The 17,360-nt window shown below is 49.5% G+C and overlaps 1 protein-coding gene across 1 annotated transcript in view; it reads right to left on the bottom strand.

Annotated features, from left to right (window-relative positions):
• The window catches only part of KLHL12 (kelch like family member 12), a 29,246-nt gene extending 13,962 nt beyond the window's left edge, over positions 1 to 15,284 (bottom strand). The window contains exons 1-6 of the mRNA XM_064733059.1: positions 15,201 to 15,284; positions 14,744 to 14,941; positions 7,740 to 7,893; positions 6,737 to 6,954; positions 3,495 to 3,644; positions 1,171 to 1,285 (exon numbers count right to left, since the gene is read on the bottom strand). Coding sequence (XP_064589129.1) covers positions 1,171 to 1,285; positions 3,495 to 3,644; positions 6,737 to 6,954; positions 7,740 to 7,893; positions 14,744 to 14,941; positions 15,201 to 15,284 — 919 coding nt within the window. The remainder of the gene's footprint in view (positions 1 to 1,170; positions 1,286 to 3,494; positions 3,645 to 6,736; positions 6,955 to 7,739; positions 7,894 to 14,743; positions 14,942 to 15,200) is intronic.
• Positions 15,285 to 17,360: the final 2,076 nt, after the last annotated feature.

Here is a 17,360-nt window from a genome sequence, read left to right as displayed (position 1 = left end):
TGCCCTCCTCCTTTTGTGGTTAAAAGAGGCCACAAAGGGATTTTGGAATCTCTCTCCACCACACCTGCAGCAGCACTGGAGAACACAGGGAGAATTCCTTGCAGGGACAGTGGTCCCTGCTGGCACTGATGGCAGTGCCCTGGGAGTGCACCAGGACACAGGCATGGCATAGAAGCCAGTAAAATCCTTTTCCTTCTTCTGTAGGTCAGTCCTACTTTTATGTTTCAGAGCCCTAAGACAAACATTTTCTGTACAATTCAGTGACTGTGCTTAGTAGAAGTCACAGAAATAAAGGAAGATACCATTTGTTTGCCTTAACAAGGCTAGGAAGAAAAAAAAAGGCACTTCTGAAGGGGAAGAGGGACATCTCCATCTCCCTCCTTGCTGCAGAATGAGCTATTTGTCGGGGATGAGCTATTTGTTGGGTGCAGGGAAAACTTGGGACTCTCAATGTGAGAACAGCAAGCTTCATCTATTAAAAAAAGCATCAGACACTTATACAACAAGTAATAAGCTCATAAATATTCTGTAATTTACACTGTCTATTAGCTACACTACAACATCAGCTCTTCCCCATTCTTTAAAAGTTACATCTCTCTTTTCTCATATCTCTTTCACTATTTGTTATCATACTACAGCTAGACTCAAAGACACACTATCTTGCAAGTACAAAACTTAAAATTAGCCACAGCCTTTTACTTTTCTAGTTCTTAGCTACTCTCCCAACACCTCCTTGCACCTTCCCCTGTTCAATTTGCTGTGGAAGCTTGCTGTCACTGTAAGGCAGCTGCCACTTACCTCACAGCTCTACTTTGGACTCTGATTCCTACCTCTTCAGACAGGAAGAAACTCTTCCCATAGTTCTTGGACAGCTGCATGCTGGGACAAATGTATCTGCAGGCACAAGGTACTCAGGAGACTGATTTTGAGGCCACAGCAAGGCCTGAGATTAAAGGCAATCAGCTAGACCCACACTGGCACTAAGCAATTGTACCCTATAAAAGAGGCACCTCTGTCCTTTGCTCCAGTCCCCTCTCTGTCCATTGGGGACCATGGCATGACAAATTACTGCCGTGAAGAACACCAGCACTGTCACAAGGCATTAGACAAGGGCTAACACAACAGCTGCCAGTGCCCTGGCCCCTCTCAGGCCCCTTTCCTGCTGCTCACCCAGACGTGCTCGTGTCCTGGGTCCCTGCATCTGGCTGCGGAGCTCGGGCCGAAGGTGGAATTTCTTGGCTTCGTCCACGAGGTCTCTGCACTGCAGGCTGCAGCGGATGAAGGGCTGGGAGGGGAGAAACATGAGTCACTGCTACATGCAATGTATTTTAAGAAACCTCAGAAGAACTGTCCTAAAGCCAACTCTCATCAGCTCAGACAGCATGAAAAGGACTCGTGTGCGGGCCCTGGGAAATGCAAAGGGAACTGAAGATGTTGAGCAGATCTGGCTCCATCCTCACAGTCTGGCACTGAAAGCTCCCTAAAGAAAATGGCTGCATTGGAACACTAAGGAAAAGCCACTTCTGCTCCATTTAAGCCAGCAGAAGTATGACTAAGAAGGGGAATTGGAAGTGAAACCACACTTGTCTGCCCCATATAACCTGTCCTGCACCTGCCATTGGAGAAGAGAGGGAGAGCACAGCACAATGAAACTGTTTAGCTGAGTTACTGCCCTGATCACTGTGCACACGGGGACATGGAGCTGTGAAGAGGCAACAGGAACACTGAGGTCCTGTTGAAGAGTGAGGGGCATCCCAGGACAGCCTCATCTCCTTGAACAATGCTGTGTAATTCCCTTCCCTAGCCAAGGGCCTGGACCAACCTCCCTTTAGCTCAGCACTGATTTTCCCATGGCTGTTGGGTGTACATGCTGCTTCAGCAAGTTCAGATTCACCTCTACAGGCTCCTGGTGTCTGTGTGAGGCAGCCACATGGGGCCAACACTCCACTCTCCACACTGCCCCAAGCTGAGGATGTGCCACCAGTGTGTGGCACTGCCAGGTCACCCTCCACATTCACTCTGAGAGCTGAGGGCTGTACACACTCTGGCTCAGGCTGGATTTGGAGCAGATCTATTTGTTTTAGTACCAGTCCCTTTTCCTTTAGCTTAAATTTCAGTTTGAAGGGGACCATGATAATCTGACTGAACACCCTTTAGCTCTGGCACAACCTAACACAAGAGCCCATTAGGTTGTCCTGATTTAACAAAATCCATAATCTATCACATCTGAGATGACTGTTGCTACATCAGCCTTTTCCTGACATAGACAAATGTCTGTCATTCACCATTCAGCACCTGTCAGGTGACAAGGACAGGTGACCCTTGAGTACATCCCATCACCATCTAACCTGAAGGCTGGTTTGACCTTCTCTGGGCCTTCCTTTGAAATCTTGCCTAGGGTCACTTCCTGTCTGGAATTGAATTAGCACTTAAAAGCTTAATTGTCAATTTGCATCATCCCCATTTTGGATTGCCTCTGCAGCACCCCAGAACACAAAGCAGCATTGTTAGCCATGGCTCTTGGCTGTGTGTTGGTCCTGCACCCACACAGCTGATGCCTTTCTCACTCAGAGGTACTTGCTGACATCTGCACCTCAGACACCTCCTGAGGAGCCATGACCTCCTTGAGATCAATGCCAGCGATCCTCAGTCTGGGGAAGGGAACATGCCAGTGCTTAGGAATGAAGGCAGAAAGCACTTGGAGACTGTAAGGATGACAAGAGAAAGGTGCTGTGGATATCTGCAGAGACAGCTGACTAATGGCTCTGGAGAGGGCACCCTGGGGCTGCAGAGCAGGATGCTGTGACTGCTGGCCCAGCAAACAGCTCAGTGTGACAGCAGCACCGTGCTGAGCAGGGACAGCTGCACAGTGTCACCAAACTGCAGCAGAGAAAGGGCTCTGCAGCCATCCTGGGGCCAGCAGAGGCCAGGCAGGAGCAGCAGTGGCTGCTGTACTGTAGCAGACTCCATAGAATTGTCTAAGACTCCGTGGAGGGCTGAGACTTAACAGTAGGAATTGCTGAGTCATGATGAGACAGCAAAATGAGCTCCTGTCTTCTGCCCCTCGGACCCCAGCTTATCTCTGTAACCCCATAGGTCACTTTCCCCTAACCCCTACTATTGGACAAGTTTGGATCCCTCTGTACCCTACAAAAAGGGGCTGGTTTAGGGCATTCAGCAGAAGAAGAGCCACTGCTGGAACCCTTCACAGACCCCTCAATAAAACCATCACTGTGGAGCCACCAAGATCTCTCCTCATCTCTCTCGCTGCTTCTCCCCCGAGCCCACCAGTGCCTTAGCAAGCAAGAGCTGGAAATCCTAAGAGAGCTGATAATCACTAAAGAGCTGAAATCCACTGAGCTTGCTTAAGGCAGCAGTGGCTACGAGCAGCCTGGGTATCCAGGCACTCTGTCTCCAGGAGGCACTGAGCTGTCTGGATAGCACTGCCTTGCTGGGGGCAGAGCCTGCTCTGGGGCAGGGGGCCTCGGCCGTACCTCGGTGTCGATGACGTCGGTGATGTAGCGCGGCGTGAGCAGCGGCATCCGCACGTACTGCAGCAGCTCCGGCAGCGACGCCTCGCGCTCCTTCTTGGAGTGCTTCACCCAGTTTATCACGGCCTCGAACACCGGCTCCTCCGAGTCCACCTGCACACGAGGCACATCCTGATCAGGGGCAGCACAACAGGAGCCACTGCCATGGAGCACGGAGTGCTCAGCTGCTGCACTGCTTCACAGCCAGCAGGACCCTTCAGCTAGGAGTCCCTTAGGGAAATCCCCATAACCACAGTGAACTCCCCCACTTTCTTTTCCTTAAACCTGTGTTCGCTTTTTCCCCTGCAGCTGAGATCAACCATGGGCAGTGCAAGTCCCAGAGCAGGGAGTGCTATGGTGCAGAGCAGAGCCTGCAGCTGAGAGCTCCATGCACTGTCAGGGGGAACTCACAGGACAGCTCCCCCAGCTCTCTGGAGCAGGAGCTGTGATCCTGCAAAATTCCAAGTGCTACCAAAGAGATGATTAAATCACGTTTCCTTTGCACAGCAAAGTGTCTGCCCTAGGCCCTGACAGCCCTGGGCCTATACACTGCCCCTTGGACACTCCAGCCAGAGCAGGTACATTTAAGGTTTCAACTCACCCTTTAAAAACTACAAAGGATTTCAGAGTGGAAAATCCCAGGGCATGAATGCTACTGTTTATTTCTACTGTTTATTTTATTTTATCACTAGTTTATTTCTGTCTCCATTTAGGACTAGCACATGCTGGTGCTTACACAACTTCTGGACATAACACTGACTAAATCATCCAAATTTGATCCTGTAATGAACCACAGATGCTTTGGACACCTATGATTACCAAAAGCAAAAGAATTGTAAATATATATATATATATATATATATATATGAAAGAATTATATATTACTTATATATATAAGAATTATATATTACTTATATATATCAGAATTATATATTACTTAGTACTAATATATATATATAAGAATTATATATTATTTATTACTTATATATTACCTAGACTTTGTTTTCTTCTTGCACATCTATCAGATCATCCAACGTAAAAGGAAATCAAACATGAATTTATTATCACACAGTCTGTTAACTGAGACTAAATATGAAGATAAAAGAAGAGCCTGTGATGAAAGGACTGAGCCTTCCCACCAGCCTATGACTGGTCCCCTTTGAAATCCAGTCTGAAGCTGTCAGGCAGAATGTTTTGAAGGAGGGAGCCACAGAGGTTAATTATGTAAGGCATTCTTCTACACCATTGTTTTATATTTGTTACATTGTAATTTGGAATGGCCTCTTTCTCTTGGAATTACAGGGGAAGGACAATTAGAGCTCACAAAAGGAGAGCAGACTACTGTATTGTTTCCAATTTCCCCACCTCCTCTTTAAATGCAATAATCCTGTGTTGATTTATTCCCTCCTGAACTGAATGTCCTCAGATATATTTAACAGCTTTACCATTCATTGAATCATTTATGTTTTCTGATAAATGATGAGTAACACTAAATGCAGGATCACACTGAGGACCTGTCATTGCACTTCTTGAGCAGCCCAGAGATTTTCTGAGGGTGTTCCCTTACCACACTCTTGATTCCACACAGCAGCTCTGTGCTGGCACATCAGGACAGAGATCTGCTCCTTATTCCACACTGGTCTGGGCTGGAAGGGACTTTAAAGCCCATCCCATTCCACCCCTGCCATGGGCAGGGACACCTTCCACCAGACCAGGCTGCTCCTGGTCCAGCCTGGCCTTGGACACTTGCAGGGATGGGGCAGCCACAGCTTCTCTGGGCACCCAGGGTCTCAGCATTCTCACAGGGAAGAATTTCTTCCCAACATCAAATCTAAACCTCTCCTCTTTAAAACTGTTACCCCTTGTCCATGTAAAAAGTCACTCTTCCTTTTTTTTTATAAGCCCCTTGATAAGGTTTCCCTGCAGAATCCTCTTCTCCAGGTGAACAGCCCCAGCTCTCCCAGCCTGGCTCCAGAGCAGAGGGGCTCCAGCCCTCAGAACATCTCTGAGGCCTCCTCTGGACCCTCTCTAACAGGTCCCTGTGTTTCCTGTGCTGAGAACCCCAGACCTGGACACAGCACTCCAGGTGAGGTCTCACAAGGACAGAGAAGAGGGGGAGAATCCCCTGCCCTGCCCTACTTGTCACATGTTCTTAAGGTACAATAGTGCATGCCCAACACACTGCCTGCTGCAAGGTCTGATCCAGCCCTTCCAATCCATAAGGAATGTCACCTTCCTTGAGCAGATCATCCAAGAAGCTTGGTTGGGTCATTCTGAAGTTCCTCATTATTTTCTGCTCCCAGTAGCATCACAACCCAGAGGAGCTCAGCCCCTCACAGCACAAAACTGCAGCCTGTCAAACACCAAGCACACTCAGGTTCCTCCACTGCAGATCCCAGCCAGAGCTGGGTCCTTCACCACTGCCTCACATGGTTTTTCTCAAGCAGCCTCACTAACAAGGGGATGTTGGCATGGCTGAAGAGACCACTTTCAAGGAATACATCAACAATTCTCCTCTGGCTACCCCTGCACTGGCTTTTCAGGAATCCCACCAAAGATATCCCATACTTTGCTTCCAAGCATTCCTGTTCCACTGAACTCTAAGCAGTGATTGCTTCAAGCCTTTCCACTGCAGTGAACATCACCTCTCGACAAAATCCACCTCAATAAATAGTCAAGCTCTCCCCTCATTACCAGGGAATGTTTAACTTATTCACAGAAAAGTTGGAAATTGTATTTGACATGTTCCAGTGACATAGCACACCCTCCAGAAGCTCACCTTCAGGGAACTAAATCTCCCTGTAACCCCTGGCAGAGTCAGACCACCCTGCACCATCCCAGGATTCCTTGTGCAGCAGGCAGACAGAAATGAAAGCTTGAGGCTATTTCTGAAATGCAGGCATTGGGACAACTTATCTTCTCCAGGGAAAGGAGGGAATGAAGGGCCAATAACTCTGCAAAGGGAACTAACTCACTGTGGTTGACTTGCAAGAAACACTTGTGTGACAACAAATTCTTACAAATATGCTACATGGTACTGATAAAATTACAAACTAGCAAAAATAAAAATAGATGCCTCTTGAAAATTAAATTTCAAATTCAGGAACTGTGTGAGGAGCCCATCCCAGGAGTATGGACTAATTACTGACTGGTTTCAATATTTTATTTCAATGCTTTGCACAGTAATGGTACTTTTCAGGTTTTACCTGAATTTCATCACACTTGATGAGCTTTTCAACCTCTTCTTGATTTAAGAGGATAAACTCTTCATGCTGAACCACCTCTGGAAAATGTTTCTGGCTGAAGACCTCTGCAGCTTGCATTAGATCCACACAATTGTGTGTCTCAGCAAAATCCCGAATGCCCAAACAATTTGATGGATCCAGCTGGCTTTCTAGAAACTCACAGCAAGCTTGTTTCACACCTATGGAAAATTGGAGGGGTGAATGAGCACTGCACACTTACTATCAATCCACTGCTTTGGCAAGGCCCTCAAAAAAGAAAGTTCTAAGCAATAATGAAAATCCAATCCAAACAACAAGTAAAAGTACTACAGAAACATCCACATGCATGTATTGCTTTGGAGACTGAAGACATTTGGAGCAGCCAGACCACGTGTTTGGGCTGGTGTGAGCTCTGCCTGTTCTATTCCAATGAAAAAATTACATCAATCTGATACTAGGAAGACTCCAGTGTGAGTTGTATTCAGCTTCATGGATTACAAACCACTGCTGTGTCTGCCAGTGGATATGGCACCAGATTTCTAGGTCTGTGATAACTTTTAGGTAAATTGTCTGGGATTTGGGATAATTTACCAGGACAGCTCCACAGGTGCATGTGCAATGACAGCAACCAGTCTGTTACTGACCCAGACACACTGTGAGGGCAGGTCAAATGGCATCTAGGATTGCTTATTATAATAATCTAACTGAGCTGCAACATTTATGTGCTACACAGCTCACAATTCCTCTTGGGAATCCTCCTGCAGAAGTACAGTAGCCCAAAGAATGGAACCTGTTTTACCATTTTGTTTTGCACCCAAATCTGTTCCTCTAGCAATGAGACCACAGCACACAAGAAAAGAGGAGTTGGACATAACTACTTATAAATATCATTCTTCCCCCAGTCTCTCTTCCATGCACAGAGGGACAAACAAACCAAATCTCTAAACAGCAGCAATGATGCAATTTGTGCTAATGTTTCAATTACCTTTCAGCTGAAGCAGACATGCTGCTGGAAGCAATTCTTGGACGTTTTCTACTGTCACATGCACAGTTTCTGTATATACAAAGTCCAGCAGGATTTCCATGGTGGAGGCTGTCAGGCCCTGGATATCCACACAAGGTTTATCCTTCTCTGAGAGCTGTAAATTAAAAGGGAGACACAGCTTTATTTTTCATTAATGTGATCAAAGCCCACAACCCTCAGCAGGTTTGAAAATAAGATCTGTCAGAGCTTTCAGGAGAGATTTGTCCTTTCTATTCTGGTGCTCACTGAAAGGATATAGGGAAGGAGGGAATTTCCTTCCAGAATTCACTTATAGAAATGAGTAAGAGACAAAAGTTGTTTATGGATCAAAAGGACAGTCACAGTACAACCTGTGAGCTGAGATCTGAGTCAGCAGAGATCACATGTGTCACCTGTGCAAGACAACTAAACCCTCCTCCATGCAGTACTGCAAGGGAATTCCTCCCTGAGCTGGATGTGTGGGACATGCTGCAGTTCCCATGGAGTTTCCATCTAAATGTTGGTCCAAACCAGGTTCTTCTACCTGGTGTGAAAGAGGCCAAGCCACACCCAGAGTCTGGGTATTTGATTCATTTCACTTCCGTAGAGAAAGGGGGGGCTGTGGGCCAAAGCCCCCAAATCCCCAAAGGCAGCCTGTTTACTATTAATACATTTTAGCAAACAAAGGCATTAATGTTCATTGGGGTCTGAGGCCATATATCATGTAAATTGTAGGATAGACCATGATATGAACAGTGCAATGGGGAAGAAGGTAAGGGAGTAGAAGTCTATTTTTAGGCTGATAGGGATTTTGAAGTTTATAATGAATTTTCATTCTCAGAAGGAGGTGAGGCTTTCTGTTCCAGAGTGGATGTAGATTGCTATTGGGATTAGGCTGATCAAGAAGGAGGTTTTGACTGTATTTGTAATTGTGTTGGGGGTGTTCTTGAGGTTGTTGGATAGAAGTGGAAATAGGATGGGGGTGGAGAGGGTTACTCGGGTTAAGAGTAGTTCTCTTATTGATTAGCCTTCTATCTTCTATTGGTTAACCATTTCCCTGCTTCTGATGCTAATTAGTCCCATGCTCAGTTTTTCTCTTCCTCTGGGTCAGAGGAGTTCTGGAGTTGGTGGCTGTGAGTCAGCAGTCTCTGCCCCTGCCAGAATTACCTTCTGCCCATTCAGAGCTGAATTCAGCACAGCTGCTGCGCTGGCTTTATCAATTTCTTCCTTATTTTGGGAGTTTTGCCAAGTGTCTCTGTGGCCTAGAAATTTGGCTCCTCTGTGCCCCCTATCAGTAGGACATCCTTCTGCCTGAGCTTTGGTAACTTCTCCCTGGCCATGTCCAGCCCTAAACCTGAACAAGTCAATTCTACTGACTCATAATTTTCCTTTCCAACACCTGGACATCTTCACCACTCTTCTCTAAAACCAAGCTAAAGAAAAAGCTTTCTCAGCTTGTCAGTTTCCTGATACATTCTTCAAGCTTGTGGTGAACTTCAGTCCTAAAATGCAACAAAGTAAAATGACACTTTGTGCAGTGATGGCACTTACACAATCCAGGCTTTGTCCCTCGACTATTTAATCACCTCTATGATTAATTTTGGAATAATTATTTTTTCCAAGGAACATTATCCTCTCAATGGTCAATCTTTGGGAACAGCAAATTCTGTGAATCCATCAAATTTGTACAAAACAGATTATATTTCACAAAGCATCAGTTTCATGGTTGAGTGCCTCCAGCACAGAGCTGCTGGCAGAGCACCTGATGATTCCTGACCAGTGGACTGGCTGGTGGGCTCACTGATCACACCCTGCACGTTGCTGCCAGCTCAGCAGCATGGCTGCACCTCAGGAGATAATGATCTTCCTGTGGCATGCTGCAAAACCAGCCCCTGGCTGCTGGAGCAGTCAGCACCAGTGCAAGCACAATGCATTTGAAAGCCCGTGGCTTCTCTTGCCAAGAATGAGCCCAAAGTTGGTACAGCCAGTTGGGCAGAGGCTCAGGGAGCAGAAAGCATGGCCAAACATCATCTGAGCTTCACATCTGCCACAGCTGGGGAAAAAGGAGGTGACACAGAAACAGAAAATAAGAGCAGTGGAAGCTCCTCCTGCAGAGGCACTCCATGACACAGCAGAGATGTGGGCTGGGACTGAGCCCTGTCTATCATGCAGAGACACACTTGCACAGAAGTACAGGAGGTAAGGGTGACTCTTGAAGGAATTTGAGGGAATTCAAATCTCTTGACTCAGTGAACAACCTTTATGGCTTCCAAAGTTGGGAAGGAACAGCAAATTACCTTGTCTGACCTGCTGTGTGACAGGCCAGGCATTGCATTCAGAAGCTAAAACCAGTTCCTGCCTTGGGCTGGACAAAACATTCCTGAACCAAGACTAAGCTGTTTGCACCACAAAGGACACAGGTGCCACCAAAGTTCAGAACTGATCAGACAAGATATTCAGGTGATTCTAATAAGCAAATGAAGACACAGACCATACATATTTAGGATCAAAGATGTTACAAACTTCTATTGACCTCCTGATAGCTGTAAGCATCAGTTCTTCACACATCAGCTGGAGCTGATAAAGAAGCTCCTGACCCACAATCAACCAACCATGCACATACTCTTTTTATATTGGTGACCACAACACAAACCACAAGGACAACACCAATACCATACACATGATCACTTCCTGCTTCTCTTGTACTTCTGCTACACTCCACTGCTTGGTTGTTATTTTGCTCAGTTTACTCACATGCAAAGAATGCCCAGTAGGAAGGAAGTATTTTATGTAAATTCATCTAATGTGTGTGATGCAGAATTGGGATCCTAACATCATACCTTAAAGAAGGGTCTCATTGTGGAGACAATTTGATTCTGAACACAGAATCATGGATTGGTCTTGGCTGGAAGGGACCTTATGTGGACCCTCTCTGTCAGTCTGAAGCCATTTCCCTTTCTCCCGTAACCCCAGTGAAAACAGTCTTTCCATTTTCTTGTTGGTTCCCTTCAGGTACTGGAAGGCCACCCCAGAGCCTCCTCCAGACTCAACAATCCCAACTCTCTCAGCCTTTCAGGCTCATGAGGACTCTGAGCTGAGCTCCAGCATTGGAGAACTGCCTGCAGTGCTCAGTGCTGGGCTGCTGGGACACAGCCAGTCCCTGCTCCATCCATGCAGCCCCATCCTTGGCCTCAGGATGCAAAATGATGGTCATCCAATGCAACCAACACACAGGCCAGGCAGCTTTCCTCTCCAAGGTGTTCACTGGTTACTTCTGAGGTTGCTCAGTGGCACCAGCCACATCTCTGCTGTCAGAATTTCAGATTGGTTTTCCACTTTGCTGTTTAATATCAGAGCTCTGCTCACTCTCCCTGAAGGGATTAGCCCATATATAAGAAGTGTGCAGCAGTACAGATCCCAAAATCAACCACAGCATCCAGGAAAACAGCTAAGGACAGTCACTTTGAGGCCTCAGGAGTTTTGCCTCAAGATGCCCAAGGTGCTGAAAGCCTTAAGGCAGGGGCTGAGGTTACAGCTCTTTTGTGAGACACAATGTTGCTTTCTCCATTCCACCCATAAATCATTCTGCTGGGTTTGGCTGGGGTAATTTATTTCCCTCCCAGTGGCTGGCATGGGGCTGTATTTTGGATTTGTGCTGAATGCAGGGATGATGATGGAGATGTTTTTGTTATTGCTGAGCAGTGCTCACACAGAGCCAAGGCCTTTTCTGCTTTTCACACTGCCAGGCTGGCAAGGGGGCTGGGGGTGTGTGGGGAGCTGGGACAGGTGACCAAAGTGACCAAAGGCACATCCAGGCCACTGACACCCTGCTCAGTACATAGAGTGGGGGCAGAAGGAAGGAGGGGAGGGATGTTTGCAGTGATGCTGTTTGCCTTCCCAAGTCACTGCTGTGTGTCCTGGAGCCCTGCTCTCCGTGGGATGGCTGAACACCTGCCTGCCCATGGGGAACAGGGAGTGAATTCCTGGTTTTGCTTTGTTTGCATGTGTAACTTTTGCTTTCCATATTAAACTGTCTTTATCTCAACCCATGAATTTTCCAGCTTTTACCCTTCTGATTCCCTCCCTGATCTTGCTGGTGGGGGAGCAAGCACGGGGCTCTGAGGGGCTTGGCCGCTGCCTGGGGCTAAACCACAACAATCAAGCAAGAGAATGGGTCTGAAATTTTGCAACTCCTTTCTTATCCAAGGCTACTTCTTGTTTTTGCCCTTACTAATAGATACACAAAAGTACTCTGGAATAAGCCCCAATTTCTTCTCACAAGGGGAGAGAACTGCTGGCATGACAGTGCTGATGTGTGGCTCACTGTACCCTGGAGAGCAATCACAGCACGGAGAAGCTGACCATGTAAGAGCCTGGAAACACCAATTGTTTACTTTCAGAATAATATTTCTCTGTTCTGGGGGGAAAGAACCCTTCAATTTCTAGAACACAGCCTCCAAGAGAAGACAGAACAGTTTCCTTCTGAGGTGGAGCCAGTAATCAGCTCTTAAAAGATCCCAAGTTATGTTAACTTGGACAAACAAAGACAAATGCCAGTGCAAAGCCAAGATCCAGGGGAGATAAAACTGCTCTGCAATTTTCACTACAAGGAACAACCCTGCAGGTAAAACTGATGGTGTTTCAGTGCTCCCACACTGCTCAGCACAGGGGCAAAGCAAAATGTTGTAAAAAGCCTGGGCTTCATCAGGTGATCAGTGGCTTCTCCTCATACTGTAAAACAGGAACATAAAATGGGAAGGAATTAATACTAAGCTAGACTGAGAACTTTGTAGCATGGTAAAAGTCAGAAGTGAGAGAAGGAAGGAAACTTGAGACACAGAGAGGCAAAGGCAGTTCTTTATGACAACAATATTGCTGACAGTCTCAGTGTTGTACTGGCTATGCACAGATGTGACACCAGGAATACTGTGGCATAACCCCAGGAGAAAAGGTCAGGAATGCCATGGCAGAACCCCAAGATCAATTTTCAGCAAAGCCTTGGCAACCAGAGCCAAGCAGTCCCCAGAGCTGCAGGAGGCAATGCATGGAGTGCTGAGGAAGCCTGGCAGGGGCTGTCAGCCCATGACACCACACACACACACACACACACACACACTCTGAGCTCCCTGGAGTCCCAGCCTGGCCAAACCCTGCACCCACAAGGGCCTGGAGAATGTCCAAGCACTGTCCCATCACAGCCCTGACACACACAGGAAACATGGCCACTCTGAGGCTCACCAAGCTGCCCCTTCCTGGAAGGAAGTGTCCCACAAACACTCTGCAATTGTTGCCCCTTGGCAGGTTGGGCACTTTAGGGTTTCCATAACAAAGAAACAAGTTTGGAAGAAACACAAACCAAGCAAAAGAAAAGAAACCCTTAAAGCACAGGCATTGTGGGAGCATGAGAGAGCAAGCAATTCTGCCCACTGAGCACAGCTGCTTTCCCAGGAAGAATTTAATTTCCTAGGAAGATTCCCATGTCTGAATGAAGGTCACAATGATGTTACAGTTAACAAAAGTGTAACAAAGCAAGGAGAGACAGCCCAGATCCAAAGCACAGCAACCCCCAGCCTTTGTTAGCAGCCACAAAGAACATTCTGGAGCACATGGAGTGACACTGCCTAGAACAAGGCCAGAAGTCAAAAGCACTGACAGAAACGTGGAGGCAAACCCAGAGAAGCAGAGACACCTCTGTACTGCCGAGCACCTAGAGCTACTGGAGAACAGAGAACTCAAATCTGCTTTGTGTGTTTTCTTCATCTAATTGCATTCCTTTATGCAGAGAAAGAGCACAAACCTGATGAATTTACAAATTTCATGAAGATATGCACAAAAAATTATATTGGTCTGAGGTCAGGGCACACATGCATCATTTTGGTTTCTTTGCACAGGACTGTAAACACCTGCTGCCCTGACAGCACTGAGCTAAGTGGGCACACAGAGAGCTCTGCCACAGCCTTCGTGCCCGGGTAAAACAAAGAAAAAAATCACTCTCTGCTGCAATGACTCTTGGGCTAGCAGGGAGGGCTTTAGGACCTGTGAGCTACTGAAGAATGTTTCTCCCTGCTCATGGGCAAGGTGGCAGGATAAGGAAAGCATCTTCCATAAGAAAAAGCTGCAAAGATTGACTCCAACTTACAAAGACAAAGCCAGGCAAAGCATCTGACATTCAGCAATGAGTGCCAGCTCCAGCTGAGGCAGTGCCTGTCAGTGACTCAGGGAAACTGCACACAGGTAGTGCAGGTCTCACAGGGAGGGCTGAGAGCCAAGGTGCTCACAGGTGACATGTGCTGGGTGGCCCAGAGCCACCCCAGCCCCAGTGACACCCCCACACAGCCCAGCCCTCAGCCAGTGCCAAGGGCAGCCCAGAGCATCATCAAACACCCTCCCTTGCACTGCAAGGGCTGCCCAGAATCCCCAGCACGGCTCCCACAGCGCTGTGCCAGGGCAGGAAAGATGCCCGGAACCACGGAAACCACAAATCAGCACTAGAAAAATAAAGAAATGTATCAGAACTCTCTGGCTTGGCAGCTCAGCCTGGCAGCTCCCTGGGCGCAGGGTGGTCACAGCAGACCATGAATCAAGGCCACAAGCTCTTAACTCCCCACCAGGTCATAATAAATGGCTCTGGGGCAACCATAAGACACAGAATCACCTCGAGGGGCTCCAGGGACACTAGGACAGAACCCAGAGGGCTCCAGGGCCAGCATAGGGGGATTCACAGAGACCAAGGAAATATCCAGGGCCACCATGGGGGTTCCTGAGGCACCCACAGCCACCATGAAGGGATCAAGAACCACAACGGGGGCATCCTGAGCAACCACGGGGAGTATCCAGCGCACTCCAGGATCACCACCAGGGGATCCTGGGCCCCCACGGGGGGATCCTGGCCCAGCTGCTGAGCAGCTCAACAGAGAACAGCCCAAGCACTGGGCGGCCCTGCCTCCTCCACCCACGGAGCACCCAGGGCCGGCGGCAGCACCGACCTCGCTGGTGAACATGGCGCAGAAGTAGTCGCTGCAGGCGGCCAGGACGATGCGGTGGGCCGGGAAGTCCTTGTGCTCCACGCGGAGGGTGACGTCGCAGAGCGTGTTGCTCTTACGCAGGGCGTTCATGGCGTTGAGGATGGACTTGGCGTGGGAGTTGGTCATGATGTCCTTGGGGGGGGCCATGGCGCGCGGCACCTGCGGGCACAGCCAGCACGGCCACATGGCACGGCGCCCGCCGCCGACAGGGGGCGCTGCCGCCGCGCCGCCCTCAGCGCCCGCCCTCAGCGCCCGCCCCGCCCGCCCGGCGCCCCCGCCCACCGCGACCCCGCGCCGACACCCGCCCGGAGCCGCCAGCTCAGCCCGGCCCAGCCCGGCCCGGCTCGGCCCCGCCTCACCCCGCCCTGCCCCGCCCGGTCCCGCTCGGCTCGGTTCAGCCCGGCCCGGCCGCACTCACCGCCGCGGGGAGAGGTCCCGGCCCGCACACCTCGCCTCCCCCCGCCCTTCCCTCTCCCCCTGCCGCGCGCTCTGATTGTGTCATCGCGCCGCGCGCACAGCGCCCCGCCCCTGGGTGCCGGGCGGTTGCCGAGCAACGAGATCGGGGCGGGTCCCACAGCGCCCCCCAGCGGCCCCCGAGGGACCCGCAGGACACTGAGGGGCGGGGGGGAACGGAGCTGAGGGAGCTGGAAAGGGGCTCAGCCTGGAGATAAAGGGGGCTCAGGAGGCCCTTCTGGCTCTGCACAACTCCTGACAGGAGAGGACAGCTGGGAGGAGCTGGGCTCTGCTGCCAGGGAACAGGGACAAGAGGAGAGGGAGTGGACACAGGCTGGGCTAGGGCAGGTTCGTGTTGGATACTGGGGGAAATTTCTTCCCTGGAGGGGTGGTCAGGCCCTTGCACAGACTGCCCAGGGCAGAAGGCATGGAATGGTGGAATCACCATGCCTGGAAGCCTTCAAAATATGTGTGGAGGTGGCCCCTGGGGGTATGGTTTTGTGGTGAAAATGGCAATGCTGGGGGAGTGGTTGGACTCCATGATCTTAGAGGGCCTTTTCAACCTTAATGATGCTGTGATTCCATGATTCTGGGTTCCCTGCTGCAGTGCTCTGAAGCAGAGCCCTCACAGAGCCCTCACAGAGCTGCCTCCTTCCCCTGCTGTGGCTCCTGCCGGGTGAATCCCTGGATCTGGCTCTGCCAAGCTGGGAGCCAGGCACTGGCAGCCTGCTCTAGAATCCCAGGATTTTAAAATTAATACTATTTTTGAGCTCTTCCCACACACACAACTCAACATCTCCGGCAGATCGCCTCCAGCTGACAGCCCTGAGCCGCCTCCGCTCCCCTTCTGCCCTCGAGCTTGCTTCCAAGCCTGCCTGGGGATGAATTTTAAAACCTGAATCCATACATACAGTCAGGTGCACAGTCATTGTCAACAACCTCAGATAAATTCCCAGCTAAATGTAGAACAGAGTATGACTTAAGGAATCTGTACATCGAGGTTGAGATATTATCCTGGCCTGCCTAAAGGGTGATCATTAATTCATAAGCTTTGTCCTCCAGGGTCAGTGTTTGGAAGCTGTACATGGAATGAGATTTTGGAGGATTTGTTTGACCTCAGCCATGCTAAAGAAGCAAATGATTGGCAAGACCCAGCAGCTGGAGATGAGAATCCAGTGTTTGGCAAGGAGGGCAGTTTATCACTGCCTTCAGAGCTGCAGATGCTCTGCACAGGGGATTTTTGAGTCTGCAGCACCTCGTTCTCTAGATCCAACTCAAGCAGAAATTGTTGTTCTGGAGGCAGGTACCAGTAAGTGTGTGAGACTGCATCATCCCTGTTCCTCTGGGAGCTCAGAGTCAGGAGGGGTGTGTGACCAGGGTGTGAGAGCAGACTCAGTGCATGGGAGATACAGCCTGAAGGAACAAGGAAAGAGGCAGCATTTGCCTGCTCTGTGCTTTCTGTGCACCTCATTTCCCAACAGTCAGCCTCTGTGCTCACCTGGACTGATTGTCCAATGCTACAGATGAAACCCCTGGAGTACCAAAGGCCGGTTTGGAACAATGGGTGGCTCCCCCACCCCCTGCATGGGTGCAGCCTCACCTCCAGTCTGGGGGGCAGTTTTGGGCGCTGCAATATAAGAAGGATCTGAAATTATTGAAGAGTGTCCAAAAGAGGGACACAGAAATAGGGAAGGGTCTGGAGGGGCCACACGAGGAGCAGCTGAGGGCACTTGGTCTGTTCACCCTGGGGCCTGAGGTCAGAGCCCACTGGGGGCTGCAGCTCTGATCTCTGCTCTGTGTGACAGTGACAGGACCTGAGGGAGCAGCTGGAGCTGGGCCAGGGCAGGATCAGGCTGGGTATCAGGAAAGGCTCTTCCCCAGAGGGTGCTGGCACTGCCCAGGCTCCCCAGGGAATGGGCACAGCCCCGAGGCTGCCAGAGCTCCAGGAGTGTTTGGGCAGCGCTGCCAGGGATGCCCAGGGTGGGATTGCTGGGGTGTCTGTGCAGGGCAGGGGTTGGACTGGATGATCCTTGTGTGTCCTTTCCAGCTCAGGTATTTTATCTATAATTCTATGATTTTTTTCAAGAAAAAAAAAATCTGAGGAAAATTAAGGCAGCCATGGTAA

Source organism: Zonotrichia leucophrys, chromosome 26 (assembly GCF_028769735.1).
Source record: "Zonotrichia leucophrys gambelii isolate GWCS_2022_RI chromosome 26, RI_Zleu_2.0, whole genome shotgun sequence".
NCBI lineage: Eukaryota > Metazoa > Chordata > Aves > Passeriformes > Passerellidae > Zonotrichia > Zonotrichia leucophrys.
The sequence above is the reverse complement of the archived record's forward strand: the minus strand, read 5'-3'. Positions and strand labels throughout refer to the sequence as shown.